Below are 16,565 nucleotides of genomic sequence, written 5' to 3'. Positions count from 1 at the left end.
ATACTACATCATATTATGACTTTCTGGGGAAATATCGAAAATATTATGTAATGACAGGGCTTGGACCACCTCTTGCCATGAAAAAAAGAAAAAAAATCATGAAAATAGACAGATTCAGGGTGAGCAGCTCAGGTTTACCTTAATGCTTTCTATACTCAAAGCAAGCTTCAGCATCCATGGCTTCTAGAGTTCATTCTTTTCTGAACACACTGGCTGCTGATGAATAATGAGGAAGGAAGGCCACTTCTCCACAAAAACAAGCAAATAAACATAAAACCAGGCCACTTGGCAGGTGGCAACAGCTGGTAGTAAGTAGGGCCCAAAACACTCACCACTACATCCACAACTTCAGTAGCAGCCAGCCCTACAGCTGATTTAGGTCTTTTGCTTGCCTACACTTCCCTGTTCCTGCTCAGCAACAGCAGCATGGGGAACAACAATAAAGCAATGTTGCTTTCAACCATTCTATTTCACTCCAGGACTTCTGTACCAAAATCTGCAAGCTCTCCAGAGCTACAGAAATGCCTTCAAACCCCACTCATAAGCAGCAAAATCCCCAGAGCACAAGCTCAGAAGAGGAGGACAATGGCACAGCCCAGGCGCCGCCCTCTTTAAATACACATTCCAACAGAGAAAAAAACAGATCTTTCCAAACAATGATCTGTAGGGCACATTCTAGCAGGGCACTGGCAACACTGTTAAGTTTGGAAATAACAATGAAGATTAATTTTCTCCAGCCTTGAGTAAATTAAATGCCTCTGATGTCTGAAAGGGAGAAGGAACCATGCAATAATGCACTTACAGCTTAGAGGGGTGCCAATTCTACAGGAGGAGCTTCTCTTCCCTTTCCCTGAAGAGGCTAAAATATGGGCACACTTAGTCTGCTCTGGCTTTGTACATGGGTATGGCCTGGTCACGCTAGAGTCATCCCAAGTTCTGTCACCACATTCAGTGAATTCAGTATTTCACCCTCTACCTTTTTACTGACCAAAGAATGGTCAATACCTTTATTAAGACTCTTTATTAAAGGCAACACCTTTATTAAGACTCTTACAGATAAAAGAGGAATTTTAGGTACTGAACCTGCAGGAATGTTTTCATGTACAAGCTTTTCATCAAGGAACACCAACTCCGAGCAATGATGTGGATGCCTGTCAAGATGGAACTTAACAGAGGTCTCCAGTGATTTTGAATTTAATAGCAGGCTCTTGAAAGATGACAATCAATTAAATATAAGTAAAACCTTTAAACATCTTTTCCTAACAACTTGCAGAGGGAGTTCAAATTAAAAGGAACATAACACCCTGATGTTTTTATCCACAAATATCATGTAAATATTAGAATTTTATGTTCCTTTTCAAAACAGTGGCATGGATGGAAATACTTTTGTGCTTCATCAGTAAACACTTAAATAAACATGTTGCTCAGATGACCATCCTTCAGCTATCATGTAAAAAAAAAAAAGAGATGTAATAAATAATCGTACTGAAGTCAGACAAAATAGTGGCTTGGAAATTTTCCAGATGAACACCTTACAATGAACTTTCAATATTCGCTGAGGAACGCAACATAGTGTAAGACAACATTCGAGGATAAGTAAGCTCTTAAGTCACCTGATTCAAAGGAAACGAATTAATTTGGTGATGTGATCAGAGACAATGTCTTGACTGCCACAGAGCTTGCCAACAACCATTGTGACAGACTGAAGAGCAGAGTAACTTCTGTAACTTCTTCTATACCATGCCACAGGTGATACAGGTGCAAGCACATCTAAAACATCTTCCCTGCTGCTGTCCACAAATGCATATGTTTGTGGGAGAAAGGAATTACACTTGACTGTGTTAAGTCCTGCTAACTGTACTCAAACAAACCATGTTACTTCAGCCCACTTACGTAAATTTGTCTCCTTGAAAGAACAAATTAATGCAGATCTGTTCCCTTACTATTCTTTTTTGTTTCTCCAAAGAACACTAGCGTAAAGTTAACTGGTGCCTTTAGGCAGAACTTAAGAACAACTTTCCACCTGCACTTAATCTCACTGAGTTAAGAAAACTGAGCATCTACGGAAATAATACTGGTTCCTGCATCATTTGCAGACTTTCCTCATTCACCTCATTCGTAAATTGCTGGGGTAGATTAACATATTTTAAGAAGGGTCAGCCATAAGTACAATAAAGCAACCTGATTTTTGTCCCTTAAGAGAGAAAGGAAATACACATGTCCCAAATCTTGACTTACAAAGTATTTCTGCTGTACACACTCAATCCTAATTCACTTACAATTTGAACACACTCACTTTATTCCACATACCTGAACTGAAGTATGCAGCTTCTGAGGCACTGTCTGCAAGATGTCCTACCTATCTGTATCATCCACCCTCTTCCTTCAAACTGGCTTAAAGAAGGAGCTCTGCATGTTAGAGCTCAGTTCAAGCTCACAAAGCTTCACAAAGCTTTGTGAAGGGGGCTACTTAAGGAGGGAATAGCTTGACTGAGCTTCAGCTAAGAAAACAAAAAAGGAAGGGAAGAACAGCATGATCTTTGGCCACCTAAGGAAGAAAGCTAATGAAAAAAAGTGAAGAGAAAAAAATCCCAAGACAATGATGACATGAAATGAAATACCAAAGCACAAGACTAGATCATCTCCCCCATTATAAGCTGCTCCAATTAACATCATTTAAGGCATTGCAGTAGCCAAATTTCAAGCTTCATTTAACAGAGCCTTCGCTGGAACCACAAAACTACCTTCTTTCAGCAGCAGAGGCTGTGAATTTACATGTGTGACTGCTGCTGACACACTGGATCTTAGACTGCCTATTTAGAGTGGTCACACATAAACATATCCAGTTATGAGCATGATTTCTTTTCCATCCAGAGCACTCGCTAGCTATGAATGGAGGATTCTAAAAGCGCATCTGTGTCCAACAAAATTCAGTCACCGAGGAAATCAATGCAAAGCCCTTTTTTCCCTCTCTGTGTGTACAATGTATAAAGATGCTAAACAGTCTCCACAACTCCAGAATGCATGGACACCCACATACAGCAGTTCAACTCAAGCTGAATAACAGAACTGCCATTAAAATGCCAGTCCAGAATTAGTCTGCCCTGGCAGACAACCCCTTCCCCCCACCACCAGCAGCAAGGTATGCACATGAACAGAGATCTGTTCATGTGCTGAAAAGATACAGGTGTACATCCTAGGCAAATATGACTGAGAGCAACTCTACAAGACAGCAACATAGATGGAGCCACTGTGGGACACAGTGTAATAACTGAAGTATTCTGAACAGCAACCAGAAGAGTACTATATTTAAAAAGAAACCCCAAAAAACAAAAAGCTACTCTACAACACTTAGTGGCAAGAAACAAGCTGAGAGGAAAGCCACTTTGGTATCAGGAGGCACAGAGAAGGCCAAGAATGCTAGCATAAATTCTGAAGGAGGAAGACTACTAGAGAAAAATCTGAAAGAATGATGTTTTGAAGTTCTCTCTTGGAAAGTTTACCTACAAGGTGAGTTTCTAAACTCATGTAAATATTTCAACCATAGCTGCTGCAGGCTCAGACTACGAATCATTTAACTTTGAATGAGTTTTAAGACCATCCACATTCCAAGTTCACTTCACTGTTTGATAGTTAATTCTGTTATGGTTTTAAAGCAACCATTTACTTCCAGCAAATTTCAGTGCTGTATTATATTCCATGGTATTCAGAAACAGACCATATCAAATTTGTCTTTTTAAATACTGCCAATTTATTCAGCAATAATAACTGTAAACAGTTTCAGCAGCAAATCAAAACTGTTTCTTGAAGTATATTTCAAGTAACCTATAAATCTACACAGCACATTCAAGACAGTCCAGGGAACGGGGCTAGCTGGAATGCGGTTGGGAAAGGCAGGATGCTCCCTGACCAATCTTATCTTCTTCTACAACTTAGTGGATGAGGGAAAGGCTATGGAGAGTGTTTACCTGAACTTTAATAATGCCTTTAACACTGTTTCCTACGGCATTGTTCTGGTAATACTGGCTGCTCATGATTTGGACAGGTATACTGTTTGCTGGGTTAAAAACTGGCTGGAAGGCAGGGCCCAGAGAGAGTTACTTCCAGCTGGTGGCCAGACACTGGAGGGGCTCCCCAGGGCTCAGCAACGGGACAAGTCCTGTTTAAAATGCTTATCAATTATTTGGATGAGCAGTTCAAATGCCCCCTCAGTCAGTTCCCAGATATCACCAAGCTGGATGGGAGTGTTGATCTACAGGAGGACAGGAAAGTTCTGCAGAGGGACCTGGACAGGCTGGATTGATGGGTCAAGGCCAATGGTATGAGGCTCATACTACATTCTACAACATGAAGTGTCAGGTTCTGTCCTTAAATCTCAACAGCTCCAGGCAGGACTACAGGCTTGGGGAAGAGTGGCTGGAAAGCTATCCCAGGAAATGGACCAGGGGAGGCTGAACATGAGCCAGCTGTGCCCAGATGGCCAAGAAGGCCAATAGCATCCTGCCCTGGATCAGCAATAGCGTGGCCAGCAGGACCAGGGCAGTGATTGTCCCTCTGTACTAGCACTGGTGAGGCCACACTTCAAATTCTGTGTTCAGTTTTGGCCCCTCACTACAAGACAGACATTGAGGGGCTGGAGCAAGTCCAGAGAAGGGCAATGGAGCACAAGTCCTATGAGGAGCAGCTGAGGGAGCTGGGGTAATTTAGCCGGGAGAAGTGCACCCTTGGGATGACTTCATCCCTCTCTACAGCTACCTGAATGGAGGATGTAGGCAACAAGTGACAGGATGAGAGGTAATGGTCTCAAGTTGCTCCAGGAAAGGTTTAGATTGGATAGCAAAAAATTTCTTCACAGAAAGGACTGTTAAGCACTGGAAGAGGCCACCTCTGAACTACCATCCCTAGAGGTATTTAAAAGGTGTTTAGATGTGACATTTAAAGACATGGTTCAGTGGTGAACATAATGGTAATGGCTTAGCAGTTGGATTTGATGATATTACGAATCTTTTCCAACTTAAACAATTCTATGATTCCATATTCGGCCAGCACTGCCTAGTTCATCCAAACGCTCAATAAACGAAAGGTAAAGTGAAACAGCTGTTTTAATAAACAGGACAATTCAGCCACTGCTTCTTCGCTAAGAAACCTTGACCTAAAGAGTCCCTTACTGTACCAACCTCCATGAAAGGTACTTTAAAGCTGTTAGGACCAGCTCCACGTAAGAGCAGAAGAAGTAGTTTGGTGCTGCTTTGCGCTTCTGCTTAGGAAGAAAAAGGCATTCTCCATGCTATCTGTTCCGTCTCAAACTCTCAACTTGTACTCCTGTTTGTAGCTTAGCAATAAAAATTGCAACTGCTATCTGTTAGGTTTAATTGTACAACACCCTGATTCATGAGCAGAACACTTACAGAGCTTCTACCAAGAAAGCACATTATAACAAGCTCTTTTCTGTGGACCGTCATGTAGTGCTAGAATGGGAAAACTAGAAACAAAATTAAATTTAATCCATGTTTTATTTCACCTTAATCTGCTAGCTTTTGCTGGTTAGTTTTGAAATGCAAGGGTTTCTAAATGCAGAGTTTTAATTTCTTTTCAATGAAAAATCTAAACTAAATAGGTATGAAAATACATAGGTCAACACTGTCAAACTAGCTGCTTTATGAATTCATCTTGTCAATAAAAATCTCAGAGATCAATTTCCACTAGATTCTATACTAGGGACTTCCCCTCACTTCTTCCCCATAACAATAATGACATGAGAAGAAACCAGTGTAGCAACTATTTTGCAAATCCTATTTTTTTCCCGTTGAGAATTGTATTTTTACTGACAGGCCAATCACTGAGGCATCATCGGCAAGTAGTTTCTTGGAATTATAAGAATACAAAAAGCAGGTGGCACTAATTAAATAGGATCACCATTCCAAGCAAGGGAACACCAGTAACACCAAGATAATAAATGTCAGCAGAGCATGTGGGATGGAGCTGCAATCACGTATTAATCTATCTAACACAGAAAAGCAGAAACAAATTGACAAAAGAAACCTCTCCACAACAACCTCACAGCGTATTTGGAAGAAAAAATTAACAGCGAAGGAAAACAAGACTCATAGTCATTTCCATTAGTATTTAAGGTACTGTAGTTAGTGATCAGTGCAAACTCTGACGGCACGTCTCTGCCTACAGATGGGACCCAGCAGTGCCTTGTTCTGTTTCTCAGGCAGAACTGTTGGCAGCAGATCTCCTCATACTTTGAGCTCCTGGACTACTCTACACGGACCAAAAACAAGATCACTACTTTCCACAACAGAAAAAACCAACACCTACTAAATGACTGGCGAATCCAATCCTGACCCCAATGCGGCTGTCATCTGCAAGGGTGGACTCCGACCCCATACGCTCTAATTCACCTCGGGCAGGACAGACCACCTTCAGAACAGGCACCGACTTTGTTTGCACTCAGCCCTAGCTTTTCCACACATGCACATACAGAGAGCTATTTAGAAATTATTATTTATGCAGCCTCTCATATTAACTTTTATAAGCCAAATACTGCTGCAAGCTACATTGACATAAACCTAGAGTAGTAATTGCTAGAGACAAGGAACTCTGTTTCCACGTCCACCCAGCAGCTAACGGGGGAACGTGATCCTTAATAAACAGTATTTTCTTCCACAGAAAAAAGAGAAAGGGACGGCGGGGAAACAAAACACTAAAACAGTAAAGAAAACAAGAGAAAGAAGAAAAAAGCTAAGAAAAAAAAAACACCTCTAAGGACTACATCTAAACCCCAAACTCGCGGCAGCCTGGTGCCATGGCCCTCAGCGCGGGGCGCGCCGCCCGGCAGGCTGCCCCACTCCGGGCTGCCCTTCGCCTCGGCTACCTTTCTGCCTTTCTTTCGTGGTTGTGGTTTTTGTTGGGGGTTTTTTGTTTTTGTTTTTTTTTTTTTCGTTCTCTCCCTCTCCTGTTTTCCTTTTTTTTTTTTTTTTGTTTTTTTTTTGGTTTTTTTTTGTTTTTGTTTTTTTTTTTCCAGCGCTGCGCCCCGCGCTCCCCACAGCTGAAACCTGTCCAAGGCCAGGACCACACACAGGCTCCCGCCCCGCCGCGCCGCCCGCCCCTCCCCCGCCGCGGCCGCGCGCACTCCCAAAATGGCGGAGGGGGCGCCTCCCGGCAGCGCCGCCGCTTCCCGCCGCCGGCGGGGAGGCGAAAACCTGCCGCCTGCAACTCGCCCGCACTGCGAGCCGGGGCACAGGCGAGGGCGCTGGGCGCTGGAGACGGGCTGTCCCGGCGGCCCCCCGTCGAGTGCACGGCCTGGTCGCCGCTGCCCCCCGCGGGCGGAGTAGTGGTACGCGCCGCCCGGGGCTGCGCGCCCCAGCTCAGGGCCCGCCTCCCGCCCCGAGAGGCGCCCGCCCTCCCCGTCGGCGGCCGCTCCTCACGGGTATGCAGAGCGGCCCCGGGCCGCTCTACCCGGCCGGGCAGGGACGCCGACAGAAAACAGGGGCACCCCCCCGGACTTACCTTCCACCCACAGCTCCTCCACGTTGGTCTCGAGATTAGCTGCCCTTAATCCTACAGCGAAAGCCCCAAATATCAGGAGGCCGACAACCAAAAACTTCCCGCAGTTTTTCTGAATGTAACAGCCCAGTTTAAACAACAGTCTCTGAAACTTTGCTCGCAGCCACAGCGGCGCTTTCCGTCCAGTCGCCTTCCCCTGCAAAGCAAGAAGAGGTCAGTAGTTGCGGGCTGCGGCAGCCGCAGAAGTAGGGGGAGCCCCCCAGCCCTGCCCCGAGCTGGACAGCTCGCGGCTCTCGGGGCGCAGTCCCCGGAGGAAGGACGGAGCACCGCGAACAGCTCAAACAGGCATCCTTCCAGCAGGGCCCCTGCCCCGCGGCCTTGCCGAGCAGCCACCCTCGAGCACGCACACAGGGACAAGATGTACCTGCTGTCAGCCACCCTTGCCCCAGGCCTACGCGCGAGTTTGGCGGTAACAACACTGCGTCGGCCCCCGGGCCCTCGCCTGTGTCGGCCACCACCATACTCATCTCTTGCCCGAGGCATCGCCACCAGCTCAGGCTGCAAAGCATTCGCTCTGGCGAGACCTGTGGCTCCAGGGAAGAAGGAACCACTTCTGACAAACCTCAACAGCCACAAGAAAGACAAGTCCCTTTTCCTGTTCTCCTTGGAACCCCAGAATGGCTGGGAGGAGAGGCAGGGGGGATTGTGTGACAGACAGTGGGCAGCAGTGGCCGTTTTCCCCATTCCCAGCTCCTAGCAGGGGCTTGGTGCTGAGGCAAGACCCACGTGGTGAGCAGCGCTGTAACATCTGCAGTAATTCATTTCCATAGAGTTTGGAGACGCTGTGTGATCTGAATTAGGAAGTAGAGCAGCCATCTGTAAGTTACGACAATATTTGTGAACGGAAGAGGGCAGCCACATGGATTTTTTTTTCCTCCTCCTTTCCCTCTTCTTACAAAGCCTAGAAATCCGCTCCCTGAAGTGAAACCATCCCTGCAGCAAGGCAGCTTTTGGAGATTGTTTACTTTGAACATTTTTTGGCCAGCGGAGATTGGCGGCCGGGGCTGTCCCCCCGCCCCGCCCGGCACCTCCAGTCCTCCGCGGGGACCGGCGCGGCAGGGTTAAGGTGGCAATTTGTTTATGGCCCTCGCTCCCCCTCCGGCCGCTGGGCAAGGGAGAGAACCGCTGCCTTCTTTGCTGGGGGACCCCGTTCTCCCAGGGCACCCGCCGTCTCGGCTCTCGGCGGAAAACTTCATAAAAGCCCCACTTCTGCCAAGAAGCCGGCCGGTTTCTCCCCTGTTCCGGCCGGGAGCGGGTGTTGCCGAGATCGCAGGGCGCTGCGAGGGGATGGAGAAGCAGAAAGGAAGCGGAGAGAGAGGGGGGAGCGGGAGAACGGGCCTGGGGTTAGCCATGGGGAGGCCGGGACCGAGCAGAGGCTATTTCGGGAAGTTTAGGAGGAGAAGTGCTCCGCAGCACAGGCACGCACCAGGGCAGGCACAGGCGAGCAGGGAGGGAAGGAGGGCACTCTCTCCCGCACTGAAGAGTCACAGACGTCCCTCTCTTTTTCCCAGCATTTTATTGGTGGCCGTTTCGTTTCCATCTCCTCCTTCCACCCCCGCGAGAAAACACACCACCTCCCTCCTCCTCCCCCGCGGAAAAAGCAGCACTACCACTAGCGTGTATCTCTGGAAAAAAGAGTGAGAGATTGAATGCACCTTTGAAATCTGCTCCAAGGCGAAAGCCGCATCGCAGTAGCTTGGTCGCTGCAGATACTCCCGGTCGGGCACCGCGGCGCGCCGATTCCCTCCAGTCCTTCGCCGCCTCCCGCCGCCGTTTCTCGGCGCCCGGCCGGGGTGGCCTCCGCCGCCCGCGCTGCTGCTGGTCTCCGGCTCCGACGCGTTACCGGCCGAGGCCATGTTGCCGCCGCCGCCGGCGGGACGGGAGAGCTGCCGCTGGCGCTGCCGCGGCGGGGCCCGGGGCCCCGGGGGTGCGGCGGGGCCGCGGGGGGCTGGCGGCGTTGCGGGCCGCGGGCTGCTGCTGCTGCGGGGGCTGCTGCCGCCGGGGCTGCCGCCGGGGCCGCCGCCGGGGCTGCTGCTGGGGCTGCTGCGGCGCGGCCGCCTCACGCGGGGCGCGGGGCGGCGGCTGCCGCCGCGGCCGCTCCGGCCGAGTCGCTCCCCGCGCCTCCCATTGCCACATCGCGCGCGGACCCCGAGCTGCAGGCGGCCGCTCCCCGCGCCCGGCGAGGGCGGGCGGACGGGCGGGCGCGACCCCCGGGATCCCCCGGCCGCCGCCGCGCTATCCTCCGCTCCCGTTGAAATCGCCTACTCCGGCCGGCCTCCGCTGCCTCGGGGAAGCCGCTGTCCACGGCGGCGCTCAGCGGCGACGGCGGCGCGGCGGCGCGGCGGGCCGCGGCTGCTCCTGCTGCTGCTGGGCTGCCTCGCCGCGCTGCACCATTCTGCTTCAGAGCCGGGGTGCTTCCCGCGGGCCGCGGGGCCGGCGCGGTTCCGCGGTTGGCCCCGCCGCGGCGGCGGGCGGGCGGCTGCCTGGCGCTCTCCCCCGGTGTGTGCGCGGCAGCACCGAGCTGCAGCCCCTCGGCTCCAGAGATGAGATGGAGAAGAAAAAAAGGACTCTCTCCATTTGGATAAAGAGGAGGAGGAGGGGTGGGGGGGGGGGGGGGGGGGGGGGGAGGTGGGGGGAGTATGAGTGGAGAGAGAGCGAGAGAGGGAGGGAAAAAAAAAGGGGCTGAGAGCCCGCCCCCGGGGCTGTCAGATGGCTTGGGTTTCTGCGAGGTGATTGGCTCGGGGAGGGCAGAAATTACTCAGCAAACATGACTATTATTAGCTGCTTAGCAACAGCTCACCAAAGTAGAGAGACCACCCAGGCCGGCAACCCTTGTGTGTGCATCTCCAGCTTCAGGGGGAGCCTTAAAGAGATCCAGTCTTCTTTGCATGCAATACTTCCATTAAGGAATGCCTTCTCCCTCTTTCTTCTTCGTTTTCTTTTCAAGAGCGTTACTCCCCCCTCCCCTTACTCCCCTCCCCCGACCCCCGTCCGGGATGCTTGCAAATACACGCGCGGAACTTTCTCGCCAGGGACATACAGAAATACATTTTTCCCTTTTAAGAAAAAGAGAGGGAAACGAAAAAAAGGAGCATTAAACGATTTCTAAAGGCCTTAAAAGAAAATCCTTTTAGAGGCACCTTGGCCTCGAGCTGCAACAAATACTGGGAGGTCCGAGCTGAATTCCCAGGCTTGCAGGAATAATGACAGGGTGGTGGATATTGCGGTAGAAAGTGCCAGATTTTTCTCCTCCTCTCTTTTTAACTAAAGAGGAGACTTAGTTCCTTGCAAGAAAACCACTCCGTCCAGTTAGAAAAACACAATGAAAATTTAACACTTAAGGGATTTAAAGCCGCGCGGTAGCTAGCTGTTTCAACTTAGGACTCATTCTTTAACTGAAACCTGAGGAAAGCCAATTCTAATGTTTTTAGTGTAAAAGTCCATGAAACGCAGCCTTCCTGGCCGCGCTAAACATTTCTCGAACTACATGCGATTGTTTACTTTTTTGGCACCGCTTCTCCGCGTCTCTCTCCATTGAGCATCAGCCATTAATTGCTGCCTCTAGAGCTGCGCGCGTCCCCCCCAGCCCCGAGCTCGGGCCCCGGCCCGCAGCGCGGCTCCCCGCGGGGCAGCTACGGGCCGTGGCGGACACCCACGGGTACCGGGCCGGGGGGCAGCCGACAGCCCTTCCCTCCGTCCGTGGCCCGGCCGGGGAGGTGCCCTGGGGGGCTGCCTTCCTGCGGGACGGCTGCTACGCGCCCGCGGAGGAGCGCGGCTGTAAACTGTTCGGGAGCGGCAGGGCGGGTGGGAGAAATGCGGCGGAGAGGGGCGTGGGGAGCCGAGGTGAGAAGAGAACCCCGTGCAGCTCGGTGCCGTGCCCGACTCGACAAGCCCGCCAGCACTGTTCACCTCTCCCTTCAGCCCCGCCGTGCGTGTACCTGGGGCAGTGGTCCTGAGCAAAACCCCTGAGCCCCTGGTCACTGCAAGCGTCCTCCTCCTCTCGGCGGGCTGACGACCGCCTTAGCGGGGCCGTCTCGGCGCCGGCAACGCGGGCTGGCAGCGTCCCGGGTGCCGGGGCCGCCGGCGGGAGCGAGCTGCGCACCGCACCGCACCGATTTCTCCGTGAGACTGCCCAAAGGCACCAACTGTCAGGACCTTTCAAGGGCCAGACCCGCCGGCTAGGGGATCCCTTTTTTCTTTGATTTCATCCCAACTCCGTTTTTTCCCACCCTGGGAAACTTGTCTCCGTGAAGGCCCTGCCCTGTGCCCCGCACAGGACTCTCTCCAGGAAAGCTGCTAGGGGCAGCAAGCTGTCATGCATGCGCACATAGGTGCATACGTATGGGAGAAGGAAACCTGAAGCAGTTGCAGATGGAGGCTGTTTTCTGTTTGAGGCTGAAACCTATTCCTGGGGTGTAGTCGGCCACCTCAAATTCCAGTTTCCACTTGCGAAAGTGACCATCCATCTAGCTAGGAGGTGATGTGACACTGCTTCTGGAAGTGCTCACCCTCACCGTGTCTGATTGGGTAACAGGGCAGGGGAATGGAGAAAGAAGGGATTGGTTCAGAAGCAGAAGCATTTTGGTTCAGTCTCCTGGTAGGCTCCAAAACCAGGGAAGAGTGTCCTTTCAAGCACCTGGAGGCCCCAGCACTGTCCTAAGGGCCTCCTGCCTGCTAGTCTTCACACAGTGGCCTAAAGCCCATTCTCACTGCTGGTTCCAAAACTCTATCTGAAGACTCAAATTTAACAACCATTGTCTTAATCTCCCCTCTCTCCCTGTGGTCTGGAAGGACTTTTTTTTAAGCATACACAAGAGATTAATTACTGAAGAGATCTAATTGGTCTGGGATGGGTGTGTGTATGTATGTTGGGGGGTTTTTTTCCCTCAAGGAAGAAATGTCAGTGTAAAAGTCTCCACTTGGGTGGTCAGAGCAATGGCTGCCCCCGGTCTGCCTCATAGCTGATGCCTGCTTGCTACATTCCTGGCAATAATGTTGTTCCTAATCAATCTGTCCTTATTTACATTTGTAAGCACTGCCGACTGTGATATGCATGCCCTGACTGTGCAACTGCTCCTCCGCACCAAGGGCTACCTCCATCGTCAGCAAGTCGGAGGGATCTCCCAGATTTCTTATCTAGGACACCCTATGTGGTGAAGGCCTTGGAAATTGTCTCGTTTTATACAGGGGCTGCAATCTACAACTATACATACCTGTAGCTTTCAATGCCTAGACAGCCGAGGCTGGTGTACAAGAATTTCAGCACTGACTGTAGTCGTAGTGGCTTCATTTATAATGCTCTGTCTCTTACTTACATTCACTTTGTGTTCATAACCCCTGATACTGCAGAGCACTTCTCCAGCCAGGTAAGGGATCAATCCAATAGAGATTAACAGTCGGTAACAGATATTTACAGTGATGTTACTTTAACACATCTTTTCCAGGTTGCTTTTCATCTGCAGACACCCACCAAAAACATTTGCACTGCTGGAGCATCTGATTACCCTAATAAAGACAGAAATGAAGCACAGCCACTTTGGGTTTCTTTTGTACAGTTTACAGGAGTGCTGGTCCTGGGAGAAGACCGACTGGTGGGAAAATAATCAGATTTTTTCTATTCCCTCAAATTTCTGTCTCTCACGCAGCTTTGCATCGCACAAATGCACAGGTCTGCCCCGGCCCTGTGCTCCGCCCGCACACCTGATTCTGGCTATGACATAATATCACAGTCGCTGGGGTCTGCACGGCGGCCTGAGCCTCCCTCTCCTTTTCCAGCCCTCGGAGAGCCGTGCTGGCCAGCGGGCCGGCGGGGGCTGCCGTCGGGGGGCGGCGGCGCGCAGCGGGAGCCGCTCCGCAGGGCAGCGCCGCCGCTCAGCGCCCGCGCCTGGGCAAGGAGGCGGGCGGCCTCTCCCCCTCCTCAGCCCTGGAAGAAAGGGAACTGCTCGAGCCAACTTGTCAAAATAATGCGGCTAATTACCCCTGATCTCCTTTAATGGAAAGCTGCTCTGCACGCCACAAAGGAGCAAATGAGGGATCTACAGCACCAACCCAGGAGCGCTGGCATTTTCTTCTGCGGAGGGCTGCGGGGAAATGTGCCTCCAGAGGAGTCTCCGAAGCTTCCGAGCTCCTCCCGCACAGCAGCGGACTCCCAGAGGACAGGAGCGCACGGGGAGCTGCAGAAGACAGTGGAAGGAGGAACAGCCCGCTCCGTCCAAAACCACGAGGACATCCCAGCCCTAGGATACTTTGTCACATTCCACGAGGGGTTTTACCTCTATAAACCCAAGTAGTCTTCAAATCAGATTCTCTTCCTGGCAAAATGCCCCGCCACTTGCAGGACATTAATGTGCATTGAGAGGGGAAAGTTACACTGAACCTTTTTTAGCCAGGCTGCACAACACTGGGTCTGTGTAAAGATAGAGCTCAAGTTTTGCATGTGCCAGAAAGCAGGGCATTCACTTCCATGAACTCTGCCATCGGGCCTTGAAGAAAAAAAAGCTGAACGACACAATCTCTTTGACCCACTGCTGGAGCAACAAATTTATTAGAGATATAGGCGTGAGAAATGAAAAGGAAGTAAAACAATTCAGGCTCATTGTATGTCTTTCTTTCATACTGCTAATCCGGTTTACACATCACGCCTACATGTCTCAATAGGGCTTTATACACAGTGGCAAAGGCAGAACAAAATAAAAGGTGTGTGTGTGAGTGTGTGCGTGCGTGTGCATGTGTGTGTGAAATAAGGATAAAAACACAGAAGCCTAAGACATTTTAATTCAGAGTGAGCTGCCAGTTTTATATCCACAGGCTCTTAAAATTAAACAGATTTTAAAAGATTCCTTCTCCTCCCCTCCCTCCTCAGCCCTAATATTTCTAAACAACACTACCTGCTGTCCAGATACAAGATCATGTTACAATTCAGACACACAATGCCCCCAGTAGCCGTAACCAGAAATTAGATACATCTATGAGAGTGGTGCTGAAACAAGGCGACACTCTCTCTAGCTCGTCGTAAAGGCTATTTGGTTAGGAGCTGTGAAACACCCACTTTGGCTCCAGCACTTCTTTTAAAACCATCCGACGATACCAGAGGTCTCCCCATTTCCCCCCACGCTTTTGCCTCCCCCAGGTCTACCTCCCGTAGTGGGGCCAAGGCAGCGGAGGGCTGAGATCTGTCACTGAACATCCGCCCCTCTCCAGTCCCTGGAAGCAGTGGGACAGCACGCTCGAGACCGATTACAGCAGCGCTGTACCGATCCCGATGGTGCCGGTACCAGCCTCACGAGGGGTCCAGTCCTGAAGCCGGAGGCTGAAGCCACTATTGACTTCAACCTAAGGCGGCCCTTGTCCTGTAGAACCTAGCCCCAGAGAAGTTTCTGCTCCCCACAAGGAGCTTGTTCTGACCAGAGCTCACACAGGTGCGAAATGCAGAGGCGACCGTCTTCTGCGGCACTGCAGTCACCTCAGGAGCTGCCTCCCATCAGCGGCCTGTCCCCCGCGCATCCCTACCGCAGCTCTGAGCCACCTCAGCGCCAAGCCGGGCGAGGGGGAGCAGCGCCTGGCCCCAGGGAGCGCCGCAGCCCCTGCTCCACGCCGAGCCCCCGTCACATCCCGCCGCCGTACCCCGCGCTGGCGTTCCCGCTCGGGCCGCACCCGGTGCCCGGTCGATAGCCCCGGCCCCCGACTGCGAGAGGGAGGATCCCCCCGCCCCCTCCGGGCCCCGGCGAAGGCCCGTGTAGCCCCTCCAACACCGCCCCGGGCCCGGGCCCTGTCCGCTGGGTCCCGCTGCCGCCCTGCGAAGGGAAGACACCTACCATCACTGCCCTGGCAGGAGCCGCTCGGGGCGAGCCGTGCTGGAGGTCTGCGTGCGTCCTCTTTCACTGCTACTGACGGCCTAAATGGAACATCAGTGCGTTTCTTTTCTTTCTTTCTTTCTTTCTTTCTTTCTTTCTTTCTTTCTTTCTTTCTTTCTTTCTTTCTTTCTTTCTTTCCTTCCCTCTTTCTTTCCCTCTTTCTTTCTTCTTTCCCTTTTTAGTTCCTTCCTTCCTTCCTTCCTTCCTTCCTTCCTTCCTTCCTTCCTTCCTTCCTTCCTTCCTTCCTTCCTTCCTTCCTTCCTTCCCTCCCCCCTTTACGCTGAAGGAACTGAAAACGTAAAAAAACAACCCTCCTAGGTTGCAGACGTTCTGCCGAGTGCTGGAAAGCCTCACAATTACATGCCTGTTTCTATTAAGCAGCTCCATCGTCCTCCACGTGGGTGGTCTGGCTCTCAATAGGCAGGACCTGTCAGGGTCACGTGACCGGCCCGCGAGCGTTGTCCCTTTACAATAAACTTTAGGGAAAAAACCGGAGGAAGGAAGGATGGGAGGAAGGACGGGAGAGCCCCGCACCGCTGACCCCGCCCCGCCGCTCCCCCCAGCAGCACAGCACACCGGAGCCCGCGGGTCTCCTGCAGCCCCTGCCTCCTCCCCCTGCTCCCACCTGGGCTCTCGAGGGGAGGAAGGGTGTGAAAGGCACCAGACTGGCGGCATGCGGTTTCCTCGTCAAAAGAAATACATAGCCGGATGGAGAGAGGAGAGAGAAGGAGTTTCCTTCTGGCTGCTGGGCACCCCAGACTGCACCAGATTTAGCAGCATGCTTGTTCCTAAAACCTTTATGCCCGTCCTTCTCATTTTTGGTAGAATCCACTTAGAAAGACATCTTTCAAGTGAAGCAGGGCAGTGCAAGAAGTTACCATCAGTGAATAACTCCTGAACTTTACTGGTGAAGACCAGTGATTTTATTTTAAAAGCAACATTTTTTTTAATAGTTGCAAGCAGAATATACAAGCAGAAGTTTAGTACTACTTTTTTGGAGCTTGTGGTGGCTGATATGTTACAGGATCTGAAACTAGTGTTGTCAAGTGTTCCTGCTGAATTAGGGTACGTTGTAAGGAATTAATTACCTGTCTTTGGAAGATGATTGTCACTCACTGTTTATGGATGACCCTTTTCCTC

General features: G+C 51.3%; 1 protein-coding gene across 4 annotated transcripts in view; it reads right to left on the bottom strand.

Annotated features, from left to right (window-relative positions):
- The window catches only part of PTCH1 (patched 1), a 71,634-nt gene extending 56,175 nt beyond the window's left edge, over positions 1-15,459 (bottom strand). For 3 of the 4 annotated variants that reach the window (XM_054282349.1, XM_054282358.1, XM_054282376.1), the window contains exons 1-2: positions 9,228-9,451; positions 7,516-7,708 (exon numbers count right to left, since the gene is read on the bottom strand). In XM_054282349.1, coding sequence (XP_054138324.1) covers positions 7,516-7,708; positions 9,228-9,428 — 394 coding nt within the window. In that variant the 5' untranslated portion in view covers positions 9,429-9,451. Of the gene's footprint in view, positions 1-7,515; positions 7,709-9,227; positions 9,452-15,386 lie in introns of those variants that run through there. The other variant, XM_054282368.1, reaches the window with a different exon arrangement.
- Positions 15,460-16,565: the final 1,106 nt, after the last annotated feature.

The sequence above is a fragment of the Melozone crissalis genome, unplaced genomic scaffold, assembly GCF_028551555.1.
Source record: "Melozone crissalis strain CALT ecotype California unplaced genomic scaffold, PUWL_Pcris_2 ptg000005l_1, whole genome shotgun sequence".
Classification (NCBI taxonomy): domain Eukaryota; kingdom Metazoa; phylum Chordata; class Aves; order Passeriformes; family Passerellidae; genus Melozone; species Melozone crissalis.
The sequence above is the reverse complement of the archived record's forward strand: the minus strand, read 5'-3'. Positions and strand labels throughout refer to the sequence as shown.